General features: G+C 42.5%; 7 protein-coding genes across 12 annotated transcripts; 3 read left to right on the top strand and 4 right to left on the bottom strand.

Moving 5' to 3' along the window:
* Positions 1–190: 190 nt before the first annotated feature.
* On the bottom strand, positions 191–1528 carry LOC108137477. 2 transcript variants are annotated; one of them, XM_017259188.1, is made up of 3 exons: positions 1453–1528; positions 1270–1360; positions 191–1209 (listed from the first exon to the last, which is right to left on the bottom strand). In XM_017259188.1, the coding sequence occupies exon 3, from the start codon at positions 1154–1156 to the stop codon at positions 329–331; it is 828 nt and encodes a 275-aa protein (XP_017114677.1). In that variant the 5' UTR covers positions 1157–1209; positions 1270–1360; positions 1453–1528; the 3' UTR covers positions 191–328. The 2 variants fall into 2 exon arrangements, with proteins under 2 accessions (XP_017114677.1, XP_017114676.1); XM_017259187.2 differs by having other exon boundaries at positions 1270–1507.
* Positions 1529–2373: 845 nt separating this feature from the next.
* LOC108137489 (trichohyalin) lies at positions 2374–5703 on the top strand. The gene is made up of 3 exons (XM_017259205.2): positions 2374–2579; positions 2637–4478; positions 4549–5703. Exons 1-3 carry the CDS (start codon positions 2463–2465, stop codon positions 5599–5601), a joined length of 3012 nt encoding a protein of 1003 aa, XP_017114694.1. The 5' UTR covers positions 2374–2462; the 3' UTR covers positions 5602–5703.
* Positions 5704–5855: 152 nt separating this feature from the next.
* On the bottom strand, positions 5856–7830 carry LOC108137490 (O-phosphoseryl-tRNA(Sec) selenium transferase). Of its 2 annotated transcripts, XM_017259206.2 has the most exons (4): positions 7631–7829; positions 7441–7570; positions 6193–7209; positions 5856–6139 (listed from the first exon to the last, which is right to left on the bottom strand). In XM_017259206.2, the coding sequence occupies exons 1-4, from the start codon at positions 7742–7744 to the stop codon at positions 5967–5969; spliced, it is 1434 nt and encodes a 477-aa protein (XP_017114695.1). In that variant the 5' UTR covers positions 7745–7829; the 3' UTR covers positions 5856–5966. The 2 variants fall into 2 exon arrangements, with proteins under 2 accessions (XP_017114695.1, XP_017114696.1); XM_017259207.2 differs by lacking the exon at positions 5856–6139 and having other exon boundaries at positions 7111–7274; positions 7631–7830.
* Positions 7831–8717: 887 nt separating this feature from the next.
* On the top strand, positions 8718–14225 carry LOC108137482 (protein krasavietz). Of its 4 annotated transcripts, XM_017259197.2 has the most exons (9): positions 9456–9550; positions 9728–9804; positions 10543–10791; positions 10867–10967; positions 11560–11698; positions 11958–12123; positions 12366–12609; positions 12679–13021; positions 13753–14225. In XM_017259197.2, exons 3-9 carry the CDS (start codon positions 10554–10556, stop codon positions 13788–13790), a joined length of 1269 nt encoding a protein of 422 aa, XP_017114686.1. In that variant the 5' UTR covers positions 9456–9550; positions 9728–9804; positions 10543–10553; the 3' UTR covers positions 13791–14225. The 4 variants fall into 4 exon arrangements, with proteins under 4 accessions (XP_017114684.1, XP_017114687.1, XP_017114686.1 ...); XM_017259195.2 differs by lacking the exons at positions 9456–9550; positions 9728–9804 and adding an exon at positions 8718–8839; XM_017259198.2 differs by lacking the exon at positions 9728–9804 and having other exon boundaries at positions 9293–9550.
* Positions 14226–16291: 2066 nt separating this feature from the next.
* Positions 16292–19276, bottom strand: LOC108137491 (V-type proton ATPase subunit E). The gene is made up of 5 exons (XM_017259208.2): positions 19165–19276; positions 18955–19067; positions 18225–18437; positions 17832–18158; positions 16292–17769 (listed from the first exon to the last, which is right to left on the bottom strand). The coding sequence occupies exons 2-5, from the start codon at positions 18985–18987 to the stop codon at positions 17662–17664; spliced, it is 681 nt and encodes a 226-aa protein (XP_017114697.1). The 5' UTR covers positions 18988–19067; positions 19165–19276; the 3' UTR covers positions 16292–17661.
* A 553-nt stretch (positions 19277–19829) lies between these two features.
* LOC108137494 (splicing factor 3A subunit 3) lies at positions 19830–21819 on the top strand. The gene has a single exon (XM_017259211.2). The coding sequence runs from the start codon at positions 19975–19977 to the stop codon at positions 21484–21486; it is 1512 nt and encodes a 503-aa protein (XP_017114700.1). The 5' UTR covers positions 19830–19974; the 3' UTR covers positions 21487–21819.
* On the bottom strand, positions 21610–22507 carry LOC108137496 (DNA polymerase zeta processivity subunit). The gene has a single exon (XM_017259212.2). It carries the CDS (start codon positions 22435–22437, stop codon positions 21832–21834), a length of 606 nt encoding a protein of 201 aa, XP_017114701.1. The 5' UTR covers positions 22438–22507; the 3' UTR covers positions 21610–21831.
* Positions 22508–23017: the final 510 nt, after the last annotated feature.

Raw genomic sequence — 23017 nt, 5'->3', positions numbered from 1 at the left:
TCTGTAAAAAACAAAGACTTTCAAAGATCTTTAACCCCAGACATGCAACGCTTACTAAATCAAGAAGCTCTTTCTTATCTACGAGCAAATTCTTCGGAAGGCATGTGATTTTCGCGAATTCCCAAGTTTTTATCAGACCATCATGTACATATGTTGTTTTTATTGAAAAGCAAATTGTTTCTTGTTTCTTGTACATGTCTATACATACATATGTTGTTTTTATTGAATAGCAAATTGTTTCTTGTTTATATAAAATAAAGTACGCTTTCGGAAGATTACATAGTCAAAGCATAGACGCTACAAATTTATTTTTGAAGTGTATAACCGATTAGTTCAAATTAAAAAGCTTTTGCAATTCGTAAACGTTGTGCTGATGAAATGCTTCGTGTAATTTGCAGAAAATCACATGAGCATTAGTGCGACATGCATTTATTTCTTGTTGATTTAGACGATCGAAGATATTGTGCCCGTTGGCCAAGAAGAAATTGAGTCTGCCATTATCAAGACGTTCCACCAATTTGCCCCACATATACTCCAAAAGACGGCCCTCGTCGCGCATCCAGTTAACATTCGACACTTCTTGGAGGATCACCGATTTCAGCATATAGCTGGATAGGTGCGGCAAAGCTTTGGAATTACCATCGCGTATTCCCTTCATTAGACGTAATACGTTCTTGAGATTGTAATGGTTTTTCATAACTTCGCGTTCCCAATGCGGAGCACATACCATAAAAGTACGCTCGTCGGAACTTCGCGATTTTTGTTGCGGGATGGCGAACCAGGGATATTGGACACGCACCTGGTAGGGAACCGGTGGGTCAGCCAACGGCCACTTTGACCAAATGAACTCGAATGCCGGTACCAGATCAAAGGATATGCTGCGATTTCCGCACACTGCCTCTATGGAGTGGGCGCAACCGTATCCCTCGTTCGTGTACCTCACAGTGTAAGAATTGCCAGTGTTATTACATTTGAGACTCAGAGTTGAAGTGAAAACTTTCTTAAATATGCCTCGCAACCAGCCCTGAAGATCCTTGCGACGAATATAGCCATCGGAGGATACGAAAGCCGTATTTCTTCCCCCAGGTGCATATAGGAGAACGAAACCATTTTCGTCACGTTCAGGGGTGATTTGGAATGGGAACTTCAGCTTCATGTGCAAATCAAATTCATCAGGAGTTACCAGTTTAACGCGGTCCAAATAGCTTCCTGATAAAAAAAAAAATTACATTTCCACATATTTTTTGTACTGTTTTCAACAATTCTTACCACCCAGACTCAGGCCGTCATACGCACTGCGAAACGTTGCGTCTTTGTCTTTCAGCTCCTCAACCAAATAGTTTTGAATAGATATAGCATCCTGAGTATATTCGCAGCGATCATTGTCAGAAATGTTCAATTTATTCAAAATTTCTTCTATTTTGCCCTGAGTACTCATGATAAAGCGATTACCTCTTACTGTGGGACTCCCCTTTTTGATGAAGCCTCGGTTGCTAGTTAACAGCTGTCATTAACAGACACTCTGGTTCTAACAGACTGCAAAATACACATCTCAGGGCAAATACTTTAGCGGGATACAAAAAAAGCTAACATGAATAACATACTCTCTGATTCTAACAGAGTGCAAGATACAAATCTCAGTACTTATATTAAAGACCTAGACCAACCAGCATTTACCATACCTTTCATAGTTGGTCCGTAATAGCCAATTCACAATAGGCTTTTGATCCCATCATTTTAAATTAATAAGGACAAAATGTTGAATTGCGCCTCTTCAATTCTCATAGAATTGAAATTTTCGCAATCGTACTGTTTATGTGTTCAAAGGACTAGTTACGAAACAGATCGGACGTCTTTATCTCATAGCTTCCATCGGAACAAATGGGAGAAAATTTGTTGTTTAATTTGAGTTTAAATCGGATTTTGCCCTAAATTCTTTTTTTTTTATAGTGTTTAGAACATATCCCTAAATATTTAATTAAAATCGGTTACTCATACCCTTAAGCTATCATATGTCTGCTAGCCTTCTATGTCAATTATTCGCGCAAAGTAATATATAGATTTTGAAATTTTAACTCGAGTTTTTGTTTATGTACACTGATCACGTTACAAAACCTTGCCAATCGGTTTTGTTTTAATAATTTAATATTATTCCCGTCATTATTCCAGTTTAGTTTCAGTTAAATTTCAGACATTCTAGCTGTAAGATTCACAATTATCCAGAACTCGTTAATTAGAAAAATTAAGAAGTTATCCATATTATGTTTAACGGTTTCTTAACAGCAACGCTATTTGCGCTTAACAGCACTGCGAGCTATGTTAAAAGCAGAGGCGTTAGGACATTTTTTGAACAGAAGCTGGAAGAAGAAGCAGATTAACTTATAAAATAGCGCCTGCGCTTCAGAAATAAATTTGAATTTGTCGCACCGGAAAACGAACATCCGGAGTCGCCTTAGACGGAGATGAATACGCCGGGTATCAGCCTGTTCCAGGGGGCGGACCCCCTCAATGTGAACTCCACATTGGACCGCCAGGAGGAGGAAGAGGCGCTGCAGGATGAAAAAAGACGCCAAGAGGAGGTAAGTGAATCTGGGAAGTCCTGGTAAATAATGTCACCGTTTCGACTCTTACCCCAGATTGGACATCTGCTGGTAAATGCCTTCGACGACCTCAATGATGATGAGAGCACAATCGACTCGACCTCGAATTATCAGTCGGAACAGTCTCCAGTTCCGCCCACCTATCCAAACCATCCGCTCCAGAAACCGCTGCAGGAGGATCCCCAGCAAGCGAATGAATTGCACCGTATCAAGATGATGTTAGAATCTAAGAACAACGAACTGCTTAATGCAAACCAGGCCGCCAACGCTGCGCACAAGAAACTCGATGAGATCGAAAAACGCCTCTCCATCACGCAGGCCGAGCTGGAGCGGGCTCTGCGCGAGAAGCAGCACACGCACGAGCTGCTAGTGGAGACCAAGGAGATTTGCTCCAACAAGGACAGCGAACTAGAGAAGCTGCGCATTGAGAAGAAGAAACTGGAGGAAGAGAATACGCGGCAGCTGGGCCAGCTTGAGATAACAAGGGCGATGTTGTCCGACGTCCAGTGCAAGTACAAAATGGTGCAGCAGGATACACACAAGCGGGAGGAGCGCGGCGTTGAGCTGCGTATCAAACACATCGAAGACACCCATCGAGCGCAGTGCGATCTTTTCAACCAGCAACTCAGCCAGTTAAGGGATCAGCTGGAACGGAAGAAAAACGAGTTAGAGCAGATGACCTCGCGCTACAATGCCCTGCAATCAGGCCACGAATCTATGCTTCTCGACAAGGCCGCCAAGATAAACGAGCTGAGCCAAGCTCTGGACGTAGCTCAGGAGCGTTGCAACCAGATAAACAGCAGGCCCAATTTGGAAGCAGAGAATCAACGCCAGCAACAGTGCATCGGTGACTTGAAAGCCCGCATTGCCTCCCTGGAGCAAGTGATCGCTTCGCTTAATGATCGCGTTCACGAAACAACAGCGGAGCTGGACCTCATGGACTCGCTCCTCCAACAGCATCATGCGGATGAATCGCCCAAGGGAAAGTTAAGTCAAGTAGGCGGATCGCGCCTTGTGGGCAGCACACCCCTAAATCCTCTAGACAGGGTAAGCCACATCAAGCAGGAGCTGTTTCGGGCGCTGGCCAATCTTAAGAGCAAGCGAGAGGAGGTAAGACGCCTGGAAAAGCATCTGGATGAGCGCAACCAGGAACTACGTGTACTGCGTGACCAGGAGAATCAATCCCTAGTAGAACTGGCAACCATAAAAGAAGACAAAATGCGTCTGGAAAACAAGGTGAAAGCAATGCAGCAGGAGCTTGAAGAGCAGCAGCACAAATCACAGCAGGAGTCCGATCTACGGGCCCAGTTGAGTGCCATGGAAACCGAGAGGGATTCACTGAAGGAAAACCAGCAGCGGGTTGAAGAGGAGCTAAGGACTGCGGAAACGGATTTGGAGCAGTTAAGGCAGCAGCACGAGAACCTCCAGCGAAACTACGAACAACTCGCACAGGATAATCGGCAGTTGCGGAGCCGAGCAACCGCAGACAATCTGCGCTTGGACCTGGAACGTCACAAGATACTGTTGAAGGATTCCCAGAGCGAAGTGGAGCGACTGAAGAAATTGTACTCTGACATCGCCACCGACAAGGAGTCGTTGGACTACGAACTAAGAAAGCTAAGGGAATCAGACACGCTTAAAGAGTTGCAGGAACAACGCCAACAGTTGGCCACTGCCCAGCGAAATTTACAGCTGGCGGAGCTCAAGTTCCAAGAGCTTAGTAAACTCCTGGAATCGGAAAAACTCGACCACGAGCGTGATCTACAAACTCTGCGCCAAAAGAGCGAGCGCGAGAAGCGAGAGGAGGCCACTGCTGCGGCCAAGGAGAGCTCCGATAATTGCAGCAAGTGCATTGAGAGCCTGGCAGAGATTACTAAGGTAAGAAACGAAATCCGCTTTTAATCAAATCTGAACATAAGTTAAATCATCACCATTCTTCCATTTTCAGTCGGAAATCCGTATGTTGAAGCTCCAAAACGTGAACTCATTGCAAGCCAAAGAGCTTAAGGAATTGGAAACAGAACTGGAGCAGTCTAAGGTGCTGCAGGCCGAGATGCAGGAAAAGATCGAGCTTTCGATCAAGCAGGACGAACTGATCAACGACCTCAAGGAGAAGGCCAAGCATTTTGAGGCGTACATTATACAACAGGAAGAGTATCAAAGGCAGCAGCAACAGAAGAAGACTACGCCCAGTCCCAAATCAAACTTAGATACCTCGCCCGGCTCCGGCTCTCCGAAAGAGCTTACCCAGGAGCGGATTAAGGTGATTGAACAGCGTGTTCGCGATGAGATGGCGAAACTTTTTGCGGCCGAACTCAAGAAGTTCAACACCCGTCTGCAGCAGACCGAAGAGCGGAGCCAGTGCCTCCAAAGGGAGTACCAAGCGGTGTGCGCAGAGCTGCAGCATCGCCAAACGGAGGTGGATTTGCTAAAGCAAACCATTCTGGCAGAACGCGAAAACATAGAGGAGATCCTGGCCGGCAAGGAGGAAAAAGAGAAGGCAATGCTGCAGAAATGCCGCCAGGAGCTGCAAGCCAAGAACCAGCGAATCACCGAATTACTGCGCGAACTGGAGGAGCAGCACGCCAGCATTGATTCGGAAAGGCAGTCCATGAAGGCTGTTATGGCTCAGTGGGAAAAGCAACGGCAGTCAATCGATCAGGTGGAGCAGCATTGGCGCCAGCAGTTGGACTCGCTGCGCACCACCCATGAGGAGGCAATGCGCTCCGCCCAGCAGCGCTATCAAAGTGCTAAGCGAACCGCCCACAATTACAAACTGTATGCCGAGGACAAGGAAGCGCACATGAAACGCGAATACGAGCGCATTAAACATGAGTACGATCTGTCCCTAGCGAAGATCGAAGCTACCATGAACCAGCACCTGGAGCGGCACAGTCGCGAGAGGCACCGCGACAAGGAAAACGTGCCGAGCAATAGCAGCAGCAAACCGACCAGCAGCTCCAACACTAATACCAAGAGCAATGGCAATAGCAAAAGCTAGAAAATACAGGATTATATTCGTTAGGTAATTATCGTTATCGCATGCACTGCCTAGTTGTCCAAAAATACATGTCGCTATACATTCCTGAGTTTCTGGTTGATTTTTATATTTGTACATTTATTATAAATGATCTTTCTAGTGCTAAAGTAACTTAAATAACAAAATGCTTTTGCATAATGTGCCAAATTCCAAAAACTTCGACTTTCCACTGCTTAATTAAGGAAAATTTTCTTTATATGAAAATTCTACCGCTGTTTCAGGGTCAATGAGTTATTTGTATTGTACTTGGAATACAGCATGTGCGATCGTCTCTAGATTAGTACAATTCTAAAACATGTTTTCGTGGATTTTATACAATATGTTAATTAATGCAATTCTTTGTCGGTTAAAATGGTTTTATTCTCTTTTTTTTGACCTAGCTGGTGCCAGCACTTTCCAAAGATATTAAAGAATTTGTCGATTTCTTTTCGAGTTATTCCTAGGGCAGACGCCACAGTTAGATAGGGCACCTTAAGATCGCTCCGATGGGAGCCGAAATCTAAACAAAATAAGGATTAATAAAACAATCAATTTCTATTGCCATTCACTTACCCAAAAACTCATGTCCATCAATGGTTTTGATTTGCCCGGGAACCACTACTCTTGCTCCAGAAACTCCACGCTGGTGCAGCATGGATCCCAGTTGGGTGATGCTTTCCATCCGATCCGCAGCAATTGTTCCCAATGTTATTGCCAAGGATATGGAGTTAGACCTGCTGTCGATGACCACTTCACCATGGCTCTGTGCGAATTTCTTAAGGTTCTCCCTGAGGTAATTAAAATTATCGTTTCGCTGCTTGATGAGCGATTGATAGCCGTTGAGCCCCAGAGAGAGCAGCGTCATAAAGACGTCCAGGGACTGGGAACCACTGGCTCTCCCCGCGTAAGTGCTGGCAACCTCACGGAGCAGGCTCTCATCGAAGCTGGCCACAATGGCTGCACCCACGGGCACCAATAGATTCTTGTCGCTGCTTTGAACGAAGTAATCAATGCGCCCGACTCGATGGGCCTGCTCCAACTGACGAACGATGTCTACTGACTGCAATCCGTAAGCATTGTTGACCAGGTGGGGAAGATCCCACTCTTGTGACAGCTTGGACACTTCGTAGATGTCATCGCTGTTGCGGGGGGCAAAGCAACTGGTGGTTGTGTACAGGCAAAGGATGTTTTCCACACCAAGCTCCTTGATTGTGTCCCGGAATGAACTAATGTCCGTATGCAGGGACTCTCCTTGAACCTGGCAGGGGATGACTACCGGCTCCAAGCCCGCCGCTGTGATAGCCTTGAAGCAGGACTTTTGATCGATTCGCGACCATAGTACGTACTTCGCCCCGGGTCGTCGCTTTCGTAGGCTTTGCAAGCACAGGGTTATGGTCATGCCGGTGCACATCGGCACCAGGAAGCAGCCGGCACAGCTGGGCACTCCAATTGCCCGCATTAGATCCAGGATCAGGGCATTTGTGAGGCGGGCCAGCAAAGTGGAACCAGCTGCCTTTGGCTGCGCCTCCAGTAAATCTCCAGAGCGACCAATTCCGTGTCCAAAATTATAGTGTCGCCGGGCCACGAGTCCTAGTGAGAGAAGTTTAAATACAACACGATGGCTTTAGACTTCAACTTTTAGAAAACCGTGGAGGCTGTAATAATAGTTTTATATATTAGATCGGAATACATAGAATTAGTAAATAGTAGTTCTCTTTAAATTAAAAAAAGTTGAAAAATGTGAGTCTAGGATGTCCTTAGCAAGACCCCTAAAATTAACACAATGATCTGAATATAATTTGGAAGCCGGAGTCAACTCACTGCAAGCTATTCGTGCCTCTCGTTCACCCAGTCCGACCTTGTGCGGAAAGTTGTTGCTATCCAAGGATGATAGCTGATAAACAATCTCCTCAATTTGCTCATCGGCCCAACCATTTTCCGGTAGTTTTCTCTAGAGAAAAGTAAATATCATTATCCCTTAATTGTTTTACACGAACTTTGGTTTGTTTACCTTTTCAACGAGCTCCTTAAAACTGCGCTGCTTACTCCGTTGGGCTGCCAGTCCAAGCTGTAAATAGTTGGCTGGCACCAGTTTTCCTGGTACATTTACCTGATCAAAGTTCATTTCGTTAAAATGCTATACATTCAATATAAAAAATTAATCAAATCGCCATCTGTGTGCGCCAACATGCCTGAAATGTTTTTAGTTGAGCCAGATAAACGGTATTCAAGAGGCGTTGCCAGATTGCCAGTAAGCTAGCAATTCCCACAGCACCAATCAGGGCTGCCAATTCAGCTTTTTCCCGTCAAATCTGGATTATTTGATTTTTTTTGCCTTTTCCGAATTGGCCAGGGGGTATACTAATAAGCCTGGTATTCAGACCAACGAAATCTGTTCGCCAGCTATGAGAAAGAGCGAGAGGCAAAAAAGCTTTGCCAAATTGAACGTATGCAAGGCCCCGGCGTAAAGAATAAAATATGTAATCTTTTAAGGTTGGAGTTGGCAGAGCAAAGTATTTATCGGATCAAAAAATGGTCGGAAAAACACAAAAAAACTCAATAAAATGTACTAATAGTACAATGCTAACTACAAAATATTCCCCATATGTATTTATTTTGGATCACACTAGAAAGAATAAACTCTTTACGCAAGCGTAACTATTCGTCGAACTGAGTACTAGGCCATATCACTAACCATACAACATGTTGTATGGTTGGTTAGTGGCTATATGAATCAAGTCTTTTAGTTCCAACAATAGCAACCTTACTTGTTACGGCTGTTTGGTATTTTTTTTGCACAAAGATTTCTTATTGAAAAGAGTACCCTTAACCTTTTTACAAAAAATTACGATGAAATGAGTATAAGCGCTCTGGCGGCACTGCTTTGTCCCGCCTTTGATAAACCGCCTGTTGCTAATTTCTTTGTAGGAATTCTTAAAGCGTAAAGCCTAATCGATACAAAAGGTTATGTGGGAAAGCTTTTGATAAGCGTAAACTGCATAGTTTCACGGAAAATTCATTTTCTGCCAGGGAAGTGTGACCAGTTAACAACGAATCCGCAATGTTTGCGTTTTTCGGCCAAGCGTACAAACATTTAAGTATTTCTTGCGGAACCACCGTCGGTCACACTGCACACTGCAAGTCGTCGACAAGAAACAGCCCAACAGCTACATAAAAAGTTACTTCTATTCGCAGCAAAACAGATTTTTTTGTTTTAATCGTAAGTACTTCAGTGCATAAGTAAATTATAGTAGGTTTAAGCTCAGATAGGCTTAGATACCGAATACGAACGCAAAATTAACATTTACGCGAGCTATGACGAATCCTTTGTCTGCGCCTTTGTTAGAAAAGGGGTTATGTACGAACTGCGTGCGTACATATGGCGTGGTTAGTCATCGGGGATTATAAAGTGTACGCAGTAAAGCATTTAGTGGCCCGCGGGCCTTTGTTGGACTGTACCTTGCACATTATTTAATAAGAGCGACAGAAATATGCACACTTTGGACCCCCCAGTTTTTTTTTTACGTTCGCAGTTTTCTCTGTTCCATTTTTCCCCCTCTTCTCATCCGCCATTTGCCTTGTCAATGTGTCGCTTCAAAATGGCGCCGAACCACATGTCTTCGTTATCGGTTCGTCTCGTTCGGCCGTTCGCTCGTGTGTCATTCGCTCTCTGAATTTCATTTAACAAAGTGGTGCGCGCAGACGGGGCGCTGGACTCGAGGCAAATAACACATACCTAGTAACCGATTGTGATAGCTGTTAAAAATAGAATTCCGGACGTAGTCTGAATTTGACCCGAGCAAAATTGTTAACGTTCATATAAAAGGCAAAAACGTAAATTCCGTTACAAAAATATTCTTTGGCTTGCTTTCTCCTCTTTCGTTCGTTGTTGAGTGTGTGCGTGCGTGTCAATTTTACAGTGCAAAAGCTCGTAAGTAAGAAAAAGAAAAGAGATCTGTCCTACAAGTATTAGTAACGCTGCGCGAGGTTAAATTAAATTACACATTCTTAAACACGTTCACACACGGATTCGCTCGTCAGTTGCGAGAAAGCAACAGGCGCACACAGCACACGCACGCACACACTCACTACCCGAATCGCACACCAGCATAGACCTTCGATTACTTACGAGGACACGCGGAAGCGGCAAACACAGGGCCAGACTTATTTCCGTTGGGTGAAAGTGTAAGTTTCAGTTCCGTAAACACCAGCAAATGTGTAAAGGGAAACCTGCGTTATCCATTATTGCGTTTTCGCTGCCTTGACAATTTTCCCAGCCAGCCAACCAACACATATGTACATAGAAGAGAGAACAAGCACAAAGGCCGCGTTGGTGTGTGCTGTGTGCACAATGACCTCGTTTCCCTGCCGTGCTACCTATCAGAGTAACAACGTCAAAATTTCACTTTATTCTGCGCTTCTTTGTCGATTTCTTGGGCGGGCGGTTCTTTTTGCCTCGCCTTTCATTTCATTTCTTTCGACATTATCAAACAGTAAAAGATTGAGTGAGTGCGTCTGTGAGCGTAAAAGAGAGTGAGAGAGGTGAAGTGTGCCCGTTCTCCGTCCGTAGATGTGTGAGTGCACGAAGCACATGTACGCGAACAATTTTAGGTTAAGGTTTCCCAACGCAAGCCGAGTTATTATTAAAGTTTTGGTTTAAACATAGGTTAAGCTTTCCAATACTTGTTGCACAATATGTAACCTCTCGTTAATTATTTACAAAAGCTGAAAACCACAAAAGCAGATCGTGTAGTGTAGGGCCTTAAACATCAATTGCTGGTCGTTCCGTTTGTAGGATCTTGTAATATTGTAACGCCAATTGACCTTGCCGCTTTTGTCGAGCCCTGCTTTTCTTGTCACATTTGTCACTAATAGGGGTAAACTGAAAGCGCTTCCTTCTCTGATCGATTTTTTCCATTGCAGCAATTTATTGTATGAGTCAAAAAACTGAAAGACCAGTGCTATCGGGTCAACGCATCAAGACCAGAAAAAGAGATGAAAGAGAAAAATATGACCCAACGGGATTCCGTGATGCGGTCATTGCTGGTCTCGAAAAAACTGAAGGCGACCTGGAACAAATCTCTAAATATCTAGACAGCGCGGGCAACAAGCTCGACTATCGTCGATACGGTGAAGTACTCTTCGATATATTGATTGCAGGAGGTCTACTAGGTAAGTGTTTTAGCCCATTAAGAATCCCGGAATTGTCATTCTGACTTTCCATTTTGTTTTGTCTTTCGATTGCAGTGCCTGGCGGTTCCATATCTCAGGATGGCGAAAAGCCGCGCACAAACTACTGCATCTTCGATGCTCCCGAGAGCATGGAGGCCATGCGCAACCATGAGCAGGTTTGTAACAATTTCACAACGTTTTAAATTTTAAATAGAAACTTAATTAGCTAATTTAATTAAGATGTCTACCTATTGTGCTTTACAATTTAAACGAAGATACTTTTTGCTTAATCTTCTTTCTATCGGCCATTTTTTGTTTTGTTTTTCAATATAAATTGTATAAAAGGTAATTTACCTGCATGTCATTAGAACTGATTATAAAGCTTAAAAAGATAATCGGTGTCAAGACTATGCAATATGAATCGACTCATTTACTTGTCTTTGGTTTGTTCTAAACACTAACAGTCTGGAGATTTCTTATGCGTCAACATATTTTCTCTGTCTAAATACTCTGTGAATAAAATACTCGGAAGGTCACGCAATTAAATTGAAATGCATAATATTAGAACCGGTTATCCATCTCAACAATGTAATCGGTGTCAAATTATGCAAAATAAAAATCCACATTTTACTTGTCTTTACTTTGTAAAATTACTTATCTAGCAATCTAAAGATTTCTTAAGTGCGATACAACGACATGAAAGTTTAGAAACTAATTCCGTCAAATTAAACAAATATTTAACTGGTTCTTGCTTTCTACATTTTTTAGGTATTTGTTAAGCTCATCAGACGGTACAAGTACCTTGAGAAAATGTTCGAAGAGGAGATGGGGAAAGTTCTATTATTCGTAAAGGGCTTTACTCCAAGTGAACGCATCAAGCTTGCGCGTATGACTGCGCTCTGGTTAGGTAAGTTATCATATTTAAATACAAACTGTTTGGTGTTTATACCCAGCCCATTTAGTTACTCAACTAGTTAAGTCTCGACGAACACTTGTTTGACTTGCAGCTAATGGGCTTAGAAAAAAGTTACTCTTGGTATACTGACTTTTGGGTGACTCTGCCACATCCAAAAGCCACGAGCCCAAGGACAAGGTCACTTTAGGACCTGTTTAATTTCTGTTGGGCGACCAATTGTCTAAACATTTGCATCTCTTTTTATCCACAGTTAACGGCTCTGTACCGCCAAATGTCTTACTGGTACTAAACAACGAGCACCTGATCAAGGATGGCATTGCTCTGGAGTTTCTACTAGAGCTGTTTCAGACGTTCAAGCAAGAGAAAGGCATTGCATATCTGATTCAGGCGCTTAAGAAGGGTGGACTGGAAAGCAAGTAAGTTCATATTTTGTCATGTTTTTAGTGTGGAATGTTCTCAGGAAGATGATTCAATCAGCCAGTTGTGCATCTTTAATTGATATTCCTAGAGTAAAAAAATTCGACGGAGTTTTACCCATTTCGCAAATGGACTTTCGCTTCATTTGGGTGCCGATTTAATTTCGTACACTATTAAAATAAAATGAATCTAATGCGTTTTTTTATAACTAACCAATTTTGTTTCTCCTTCTTCACTTCAGACTTATGGACTTTTTCCCACCGAACAAACGTACTGAGGAATATTTTAAACAAGTTTTTCTTGATAAAGAACTCAACGAGATCATCAAGTTGCATAAGGCTCAGGCTAGCCAAGAGGCAAAGCGCGAGTTGCAGCAGGCGCTCATCGATGATATCAACGATGAGAAGCCACACAATGAGATAACCTCAGACATTAAGGAATTCTCTCAACGCACCAACATTCCCGATCATGAAATAATTGTCATTGTAAGTCAAGTTATTTGGTGTAAAACCCCAGACCGTTTTCTCCTAACACTGTTGTTTTTTTTTTCTTAGATTTGGTCCACCATCATGTCATTGGGCGAATGGAACAAGAAGGAGGAGCTGGTTACCGATCAGGCTGTTCGTCACCTAAAGACCTACTGCACATTGTTGCAGGCTTTTGCCTCGACCGACCGTTCGGAGTTGGCCTTAATCCTGAAGGTGCAGGAGTTCTGCTACGAGAACATGAACTTTATGAAGGCCTTCCAAAAGATCATTTTGTTGTTCTACAAGACCGAGGTCCTGTCCGAGGAGATCATCTTGCGCTGGTACAAGGACGGTCACTCCAACAAGGGCAAAATGCATTTCCTCGAACAAATGCGCAAGTTTGTCGAATGGCTCCAGTCAGCCGAAGAAGGTTAGTATTTATTGAATTACGACTGTTGCAATTATTTGAGAATGGTCTTGTCCCGAATGGCTTGATTCTGGTACACAATTGCAAGAGAAATTGGGTTTTTTGCTTGCCTCGTTGCTTTTTTTATAACACTGAGCAACGCAGGCCAATGAAAACTTGGACAATATAGTATTTATCGGGGTGTTTCAACAAGTGCAGTTTTTGAGAATGGTTTTGTCCCCGATGACATTTTCATTGTACAAAATTGCAAGAGCATGTGAGTTTTTTGCTTGCCTTGTTGCTTAAAAAATTCCTGAGCATCACAAGCCAATGAAAACTTGGACAATAATCTATCTGACTTTATCGTGCATACTTCTTACCAAGCTTTTAAAGTGTTTCCATTAATTTGGGGCCGATTTTAAAGGGTTCATGTACAGTATGCGAGAGCAAAAGAATGATTGGGTGTCCATATAACCCACTTCCGTGGTTAATTTTGGCCAATAATCGTTTGGACAGCTTCATTGGTATAAACGATCCTTCCGCATAATCTCATCAAACAAGCTCCGAACTTCTCGTCCGTTCGACAGAGCTAAAAGGGGATTGTGCCAGAGCATTTGAATGGTTGGGTGTCCAAATAACTTCACATAGTTACATTTGGCCAATAATCATTTGGACAGCTTTACTTAAGCCAAATCAATTTATTTTTTGACATTTTGGATAGCATTCTCACGTTTTTCTTTCCTATTGCCTTTCAGAATCGGAATCTGAGGATGAACAAAAGAATGGCGAGTAACACGTCGACTTATGGCTAAAAGAAAAGGAACAACACAATCGGAGCCGCCCTTTACCCTCAACATCCGATAGCACCGGAACCAGCATGTGCAACAGCCAGTCGAACTATATATGCAATCCACCCCCATGAATAACGTCATTCTGAGAAACTCCACCTATATAACACCCAAAAAAAATTCAAACAATAAAGGAGAGAGTAAAACAAACCGTCATCCTAGAAATTCACTGTCCGATAGCTTAGATTTCAAACTGCTTTCTATGTATCAATCCAAAATTCACATTCAGTTCCCGTTTAAAGTCAATATACCCAAGATGAACAGATAATAACAAAATAATTAAAATGTGTTAATAAAAGTTTAAAGTTTAACAAGTACCAAAAAAAACATCTGAAACGAAGTCAACGCTCGAAACGAATAAATTAACTTCATACAGGAAATCAATTGGTAGCTATTTAACTTTTCGAGTCCGACTACAACTATATTCGAAGTCAACTGCGGAAACAGAATGGAAAAAATAGAAAAACAATGATGATATCTATGTTGAAAAGGGCTGAGTCCCGTTTGTATGTTCGCATTATTTATTTACAAAATTATCTCCACATATGCATATAACAACAAGAACTAGTATTCTTCCTCAAATGATGATCCGCCACGTCAACAGAAAAGGACTTCAACGAGTTGTCTTCAAAAGAGAGATCAATATTGACTTGCATGCTAGCAAGTTTCGTCGCAACATATTTGAACAAAATTGATGAAATTACGAAATATAAATTGCATGGAAGTACATATATGTATACAACCATTAAATGAAATACAACACTAAAAAGTATTTAATTGTAACACCCATGGACGTTTTGATTGGTTTATTTTTGGTTAGGACAGTTTAGGTAATTGGGTGTATCTAACTCAAAATTATAACTTTGCAGCGGGTATTTAAGTCATTACCCTGGATTATATTTTGTCTAGTCATTCTCTAGGAACGTCGAATTCGTTTAACTTTACATATATGTATGTATATCATTTAGCAAAGTAACAAAAGCACCTAAATCTATGCTTCACTGTTGCTTTTAAATACAAACATTGCTTTGGAAAGTTTATCAGCTGCTGTTGTTAAAGCATTTCATTTGATTTTGGCAGTTGCTTTCGAAGCTTTCAGAGAAGTCAAAAAGGGCTGTTATGTTTACATTTGCTTTCGTCTTCCATAACTTTTACAGCACACTGAAAGAAAAGAAGGAGAGGATTTTCAATTAGACATTAGACTGCTGGTGTAACCTTTTTTCGATTTTACGGTTTCGGTTAAGAAAATATTTTCCGATTTAAAAAAAAGAAAAGAAGGAACACTAAAGTCTAAAAAAAGGTATGTTACATTTTATATAAATAAAATATATAAAATATTGATTTTATAGGTTTCGAGATCTCATATTCATACGGACGCGCAGACATTCATGGCTAGTTCGACTCGGCTATTAAGAACATTTATACTTAATCGAAAAAGCTTCCTCCTACTAGATACATACTTTTCAGCGAACACAAATTAAAAGTTAAAAGAATCTATTTTTTACTACGGATTAATCGGTATGGCCGGTATAAATGATATATTGTAGCTATGGGATAAAGTCCGATTTTGAATAAATATCGAGCGATCGGTTTTAAATAAATCCCAGCGATTTATGCTAAAAATTAGATAAAAATCAGTTTTGTCCATATTGTTCCTATTTCAGCTATAGGACCTGCGCCATTTTCACACATATAAAAGATTTCGAAAATTTTTAAACTGAGCCCGCGAACGGTAGACGGTCAAGGCATTCTCAACTCATCTAATGATTCTGATTAAAAATTTATATATAAATATAAATATGACTGTTCGTTTCTACGAAAAATTGTCTCAGTTTTAAAGCTATATGGTTGAAACTTTCCCAAATGCTTCCCGGCCGGTCAACTAAGTAACAACAGAAAAAATATATTAAAAATTTAGAAATTCATTCATTCAATTCATTGTTTTTAAAATTATAATCATATTCTCCGAGATGTAGCGATGGACTATTATTTAAGAACTATATCGTAGATATCATAAATCTGTGTGTGTACCATATACGGCGTACAATCCAAAATCCTGCAATCAATCTCATTGGCATCATTCCGCCAGAAAAAGATGAAACAAATAATCCATAATAAAAAAAACCTTCACACCCCGAATCCACCCAGCCCAGGAAAACACTTAAGAAATCAAAGGAATACATGGTTCAAAAGTCCTTTGCAAACATTTTAAAGTCAAAGATTTTTAAATTTTAAAGTGTCATTCATAGGTCTTGATGCCAAACTCCTTAAAAACAAGGCCGGAAAGAAATGTATTACCGATTACGTTTTTTTTAGCTTCAGCTTTTCGAAAAATTAAATTATTTCCTTCGTAGATCAAGTTTCTTTTAAATTGACTACGCCGCTACTTGTTTCGAAGTAAATGCAATCCTCTTTCCCAGCACTTAAAATGTCTTATAGCAGAGTATAGTTTTTGGAAATACTGTTTTTATTCAACATAAATTTTGTTTAAAAGTAATTTTTCTTGCATTTCGTATTTCATGTAATGTATATAGTACTCGATGTTATATAATAACGCATATGCTATTTTGTATTTGTTTGCTAAATTTGTAGTTATTCATCATAATTGAACAATTTCAATTTACTTGGTAACGGTTAAAAATGAGCCTGAAGAATACACTATGAACATTGGCGAACATGCAAATACAAGGTTTAAATTAGCTGTAGTTCCTGTGTGTTAGACGTGTGTATGAATGTGGTGTTGTTTTAGAGCCTGGTATGATCGTGCAGCGGCTAGAGGAAACGGTGGCAGTTCGGCAGCTCCCTAAATTGATAAAATCTAATTTCCATTTTTTTTTTTTTTTAGTATTTTCTTTAAGGTAATTATATAGTTTTATGGTGTGGAAGCTGAACTTGAGGGTCAACAAATTTAGCTACTTGGGCCGCTTGGCAATACTTCGTCGTCGTTGATGCGGTGTATGATGGTGATTAAGTGTTGCGTGCTTAATAGTGTGTATTCGTTAGCTCAACAACAGACATTGATGATTTTCGGGGATTTTAATAGGCCGGTGACAGCTGCACATGCGGCCGTTGTCCTCGAAGCAGCGAAATCGGTTGTTTGTGTCCATTTCGGTGCTTCGCAGGGCAACAATGCTGAGTGGCTACATGCGCAGGCTGCCAGCGGCACTGGAAAAGGTGATCCTCTGCCGTTGCTCCTTTTAATCGCTGCACGTGATAATTACAAACATAAACGACATAGGCATATAAAACCTCAACAAAGACTACAGACGACAAAAATTAATGTACAAAAAGAAAACAATGCAAAACGAGGACAAAAGTTAAAAACAAAATTCTTGGACAGGAATGTATGCAAAATTTTAAAGTGTATGTATACAATATAAGCACACTCCTGGACCTACTGCTCAGAAAATGTGCATATGTAAAAAAAACGAACAAACTTTAACAAACTCGTATTATGCTTTCATATGCTCCTAGGATCATGTCCTCTAAACTATATAGTAAGTATTGGCATACAAACATATATATCGGAGTATATATATGTGTGTTTAGTGTGGGTATCATATAACTGTTGCATACACAAGGACCGAAATGCTCTTGAGTGTTTCAGTTTCACTATACAAAGACAACGGCAAAAGTATTTTGAAATCGAATATAATCCTAGCTGTTGCCCGACTGCCAAATGATGAGTTTACTTGGGTTTAATATTTAGTGGGTGGAGCTTCTGTTGAACTGAACTTCTTGAACTGTTCCTGCTGGTAAGGTGTTGATGCTGGTTCCATTTCTGATTAGTTATGTATTGTTTTGCACTTAAAGAATTTAGTCGGTGAATTTGCGATTGACGTTGCGTCCGAAGAGGGCGTTACGGATCTCGGGCACCAGTTGCTGCGAAATCAGCTCTAATCTGGACTCCAGCGTGTTGGGCACCTGCAGGAGTTTATGAGTTTAGTCAAGAATGCACTTATAAAATTGGTCAGGAATGTACAAACCTTGATGCGTCCGTTCAGGGCCAGCAGCTCAACACCGCCGCAGGTATCAGCAGAGAGGAAGTCTTTCTCGTCAATGAAGAGATCGACGTTCTGGTTCATCTGGGCCTTGTACTGCTCCACGGCACTGGGCAGTACATCGCGCACCAGGGGCACATCAACCTCGCGGCAACGCAGGATCACCTTGGGTTCCATGACCTGGAACAGGCCCTGAACGATGAGCTTGGTCAGCACGGTCTGGTATTCGGTCTGCTTCTTGGTGACCTCGCCGAGACGCTTGCGGGCATCGTCCAGCACGCTGCTCACGTGGTCCTCCCGCACTTTCAGCACCTGAGAAGGAAACCAAATGAGTGAAGGGATTCCGGAGGCAAAGGCCACGGCCTAGTGAGTACCCACCTTCAGGCGAGCCTGGTTGAGCATGTTGGAGGACTGGATCTTCTTCTGCAGTTCCACCTGCTTCTCCTTCTTCTCGTAGTACTCCATGATCTTGAGACGCTGCTGCTGGACGAGGCGTCCCTTCTCGATGTTGAACTCCTCCTCGGCCTTGGCGTCGATCTCCTCGGCTTTCTCATTGGCCTCCTGCTCAATGAACGCCATCATGTGTTTGATCTGAAACAGTCGTCCTGTTTAGTAGTTGCCTTTTTTTGTCACATGATAACTGCATTGGCTGGAAATCGTCCAATAGCTTCTAGCCTCTATTTATTTTCGTTAAAGTTTTTGATAACGTAAGGGGTTTGCTGGTCGTGTGACAGAGAGTGCGAGTGTGGGAGCGCTGGGCTAGTCGTCTCGCTCCAACACATTGCTCCAATGCGGGGGCCGTGTCACATGACCAGCACGAATTTTTTACTCACTCTTTACGCAAAGTATTTGGACAAATACTTCGGGAGGTCTCTAAAAGCTAATAAATCTGGCCCTAATGCAGGTTAACTGCAAGTTTCTTGGCAATCTTTCCGATGGAAGGCCAATAAGACTGGTGCTGAAAAGTTCACATGACTGAAGGGGGACATTTCGGATCCCATGACTTCGCCATCTTTATTGCTGACACTAACTTAGGAGGAATCCCTTTTTTTAGGCTTTATCCCATAGGTCCAAGAACGACCTTCGTTGCTTTCCCGCTCCCAATTACCTGTTTCTGTACATCAGCATCGCTCAGTGCCATCTTGACTGATTTTCTCACTCGCACAAAACCGAACCGAAAGGAAATTCAAGTGTTTCGAAGTAGTCCACGTACAACCGTGCCTGCAATGGTTTCAAATTTAGTAAAACTAATAAATTCAGAGCAGAGTGGGATTGAAACTGAGGGTCAACACGAGGAAAGTGGAAAACGATAAGTTACTTTTGCCTTCTGCCCAACGTCTGAAAATTTTCACTGCAAATCGATCATATGATTTCACGGGAAGTGTGACCCTGCTCTTGCATGGGTAAAAATGTGTATTTGTTGGTGAGGAAGTGCTGTCTGGACCAGTGCTGCCAACTTTTGATTAGAAAAAAAGTTTTTGTCTGGATGACAAAAAAACTGGAAAATGTTTGAAATATATACAAAAAAAGATGAACGATTTTTGAAAAAAAAAAACAAAAAATATAGATTAATTTCGTTCCAATCATGCGCAGACATTTTTTGGCATTCCTAGTTCAATGAGCATTTTTCCAGTCTTTGCAAGCAGTGTCTTTATATTTAAATAAAAATTAGTTCTAACAATAAAACTTTACCTTATTCATAGAATGGTGTTTGTCGTCCTCAAGTGCAATGAATTTCTGATTTTGGTCTTAGAGAAAATTTAATATTATTATTTTTTTTTAATTTTTGAAATGATCAAAACTATTCTTATAAAATGCAGAACATATTGCTAAAAACCTTTTAAATGACAGGGAACTAATCAAATGTAAAACCAATTTATAAAATGCTTTCCAACTGCGACGGCCAGTGTGAACGACTTACAACAAGACTTTTTCTGTGCCAATTCAAAGTGACAGTGGAAACAGCTATGTAAATATTTGATATCGATGTTTTGCCATCTTTGCTTCTTGTGGCTGTTTTTTAATGTACACACGCTAGCTGAAAGAAAATTTTGTTTTTCGTCGGTATTTTGGTGAAAAAGAAGCCTTTCATTTAAACTTTACGGTTGAATCCTCGCACACGAGAGCCATGGAGACGCTTCTGGAGCAACAGCGGCGCTACCATGAAGAGCGCGAACGCCTGGTCAAACTGATGGTGGACGAGCATGCTACCAAAAAGCCGGGCGAAAAGGAGCGCATCCACTCAGAGCACCGGCTGAAGTACCTCATGGAACTCCACCACAACGCCACGTCACAGCTGCGCGACCTGTACGAGGACAAGGACAATGAGCGAAAGGCGGAAATTGCCGCCCTTTCGGGACCCAACGAGTTCAACGAATTCTACGCTCGTCTCAAGCAAATCAAGCAGTTCTACAAGTCGCACCCGGCGGAGGTCAGTGTCCCGCTGTCCGTCGAGTTTGATGAAATGATCCGGGTGTACAACAACCCGGACGACATGAGCGCCCTGGTGGAGTTCACGGACGAGGAGGGCGGCGGCCGGTATCTGGACCTCAACGAGTGCTATGAGCTCTATCTGAACCTGCGGGCGGTGGAGAAGCTCGACTATATCACTTACCTTATGTCCTTTGACCACGTCTTCGACATACCGCGCGAGCGGAAGAACCGCGAGTACCGGAAGTACATAGAGACCCTCAATGACTACCTGCACCATTTCATCCTGCGTATACAGCCTCTGCTCGATTTGGACGGGGAGCTTCTGAAGGTGGAGCTAGACTTTCAGCGCCAGTGGCTTCTGGGCACATTCCCCGGGTTCTCGCTCAAGGAGACGGAGTCGGCTCTGGCCAACACCGGCGCTCACCTTGACCTCTCCGCCTTTTCCAGCTGGGAAGAGTTGGCTTCGCTGGGACTGGATCGTCTGAAGTCCGCGCTGGTGGCGCTGGGTCTCAAGTGCGGCGGCACACTGGAGGAGCGCGCCCAGCGGCTGTTCTCCACTAAGGGGAAGAGCACTTTGGATCCCGCTTTAATGGCAAAGAAACCGAGCGCCAAGTCAGCCAGTGCACAGTCCCGGGAGCACGAGCGACACAAAGAAATCGCTCAGCTGGAGGCGCTGCTCTACAAATACGCAGAGCTTCTTTCCGAGCAGAGAGCGGCCACCAAGGAGAATGTGCAGCGAAAGCAGGCTCGGACCGGGGGCGAGCGGGACGACAGCGACGTGGAGGCCAGCGAGTCGGACAACGACGACGACCCCGATGCCGACGACGTGCCGTATAATCCCAAGAATCTGCCGCTCGGTTGGGACGGGAAGCCCATACCCTACTGGCTGTATAAGCTGCATGGCCTGAACATCAGCTACAACTGCGAGATCTGCGGCAACTTTACCTACAAGGGACCCAAGGCCTTTCAACGTCACTTTGCCGAGTGGCGTCACGCGCACGGCATGCGCTGTCTGGGCATCCCAAACACCGCTCACTTCGCCAATGTCACACAGATCGAGGACGCAATCACGCTGTGGGAGAAGCTAAAGTCGCAAAAGCAGAGCGAGCGCTGGATAGCCGACCAGGAGGAGGAGTTCGAGGACTCGCTTGGCAACGTCGTCAACCGGAAAACGTTTGAGGATTTAAAGCGCCAAGGACTGCTCTAAAGGGTAGAGTTCTGGGTGGGCATCGTATGCGCTGAACAGTAATCTTTTTAAGATGCGAATAAGTTTTTCTAAAAAGGGCTTACAATATCCGATTAAGTAATAATAGATTATGTTCAAAAGCAGTTGGGTTTTTATTTTTTTATTTCAAAAATGACACTGAAAGAGATACAATTCAAATAGAAATTTCAGCGCTTGGTCCAAACACTTTATAATCCAAAATCTAAGATTACCATACGATTCCTTTTCATATATTGCAACCTGCTTAGTCTATATTATTTTAATAAAAACTAAGGACTTGTAAACTGTACGAATTAATACATAATCAACGATAAATTTGAGATCTAATTAACTATGGATGAGAGCCTGCACCTTCAATCCGACATTTTCCACCCTGGCCAAGGGTAGCAAGGAAATGGATTGCGAGTGCTGCGACTCTGCAGTCTGGGCCTGCAGCCAGGGAAACTCCTGATACTGGGAATCGTGGCTGAAGCGGACATATGCATCCTGGGTGGTGTGCAGGTGGACCTTAAACTGGCAGCTTCCCGCAGGAAGCTTGGGTAGCTGTTTCAGCCGCTCGGATAGTTTGTAGATGGCAGATCGCAGTTGCTGCTCGAACTCCATTAGATGAGGATCCTCCGTCGTTGATTGACCGCGTCCCTCCAGAGTTTCCATCTGGAGTTGGTAGCTCTCCAGCGGCTCATTCTCCTTCTGGTATACTATTAGCACCAGGCACTGCAGCTCCCGGCGTATGAGGAATTCCCGGACGGATCTCAAAATGTTCGCCAGGTAATTATTGAGCGGTGGAAAAATGGAGACAAATACCGGCGTGTTGTACACCCGCCTCTTTTTAAATATTTGCGAGGGGTATATACCTCGCACATATAGAATGTGATTCAGCAGCACCTCTATCGCCTCCAAGTGGATATCTACCGCATTCTCCGACTGCTGCATTTCGCAAACAAACGCAATCAATTAAACAATGAACATTCAATTAAAACTGCAAAGATTGTGAGTTATCGATAGTACCGAGTGCTCATAAAGGGTTGTTCCTAAAAGCCACAGGCGAACTTGTTCGACGCGTTTGAATTGAAAAAAAAACATCTGCAATTTTATATTAAAAAAAAGGCAACTGATAGCTCTTGATAAGAGCACTTAAAATTTGAGCTAGAATTTGCCAATTTTTGGTTTTCGATACAATCACAAAAATCTACGACTTTCGGACGCTATACCCGAAGGTATAAGAGTCAAATTCATAAATTTATAACTTTGTAAACTTAATGCGAAAACTATTTGCTATTAAATAAATTAAATTGGAGTCCCAAATCTGAAATAATTTCTTCGCAAAACATATTGCTTTGCGCGCAAAATTTAAAAATTCAATCGGGTTGAATCGGGTTGAAAATTTTATCCGAAAGCATACTCGTTTATCCGAGATCAAACTCAACTATCGATAAGATTGGAAAAATAATGATGTCCAATCGGGGAAAAGAATCAAACTATCGAAAGCGCTTGCTGCCGCGTTCTGCCATCT

This window comes from Drosophila elegans, unplaced genomic scaffold, assembly GCF_018152505.1.
Source record: "Drosophila elegans isolate 14027-0461.03 unplaced genomic scaffold, ASM1815250v1 contig_476, whole genome shotgun sequence".
Taxonomy (NCBI): Eukaryota; Metazoa; Arthropoda; class Insecta; order Diptera; family Drosophilidae; genus Drosophila; species Drosophila elegans.
This window is presented reverse-complemented; position numbering and strand designations above follow the sequence as displayed.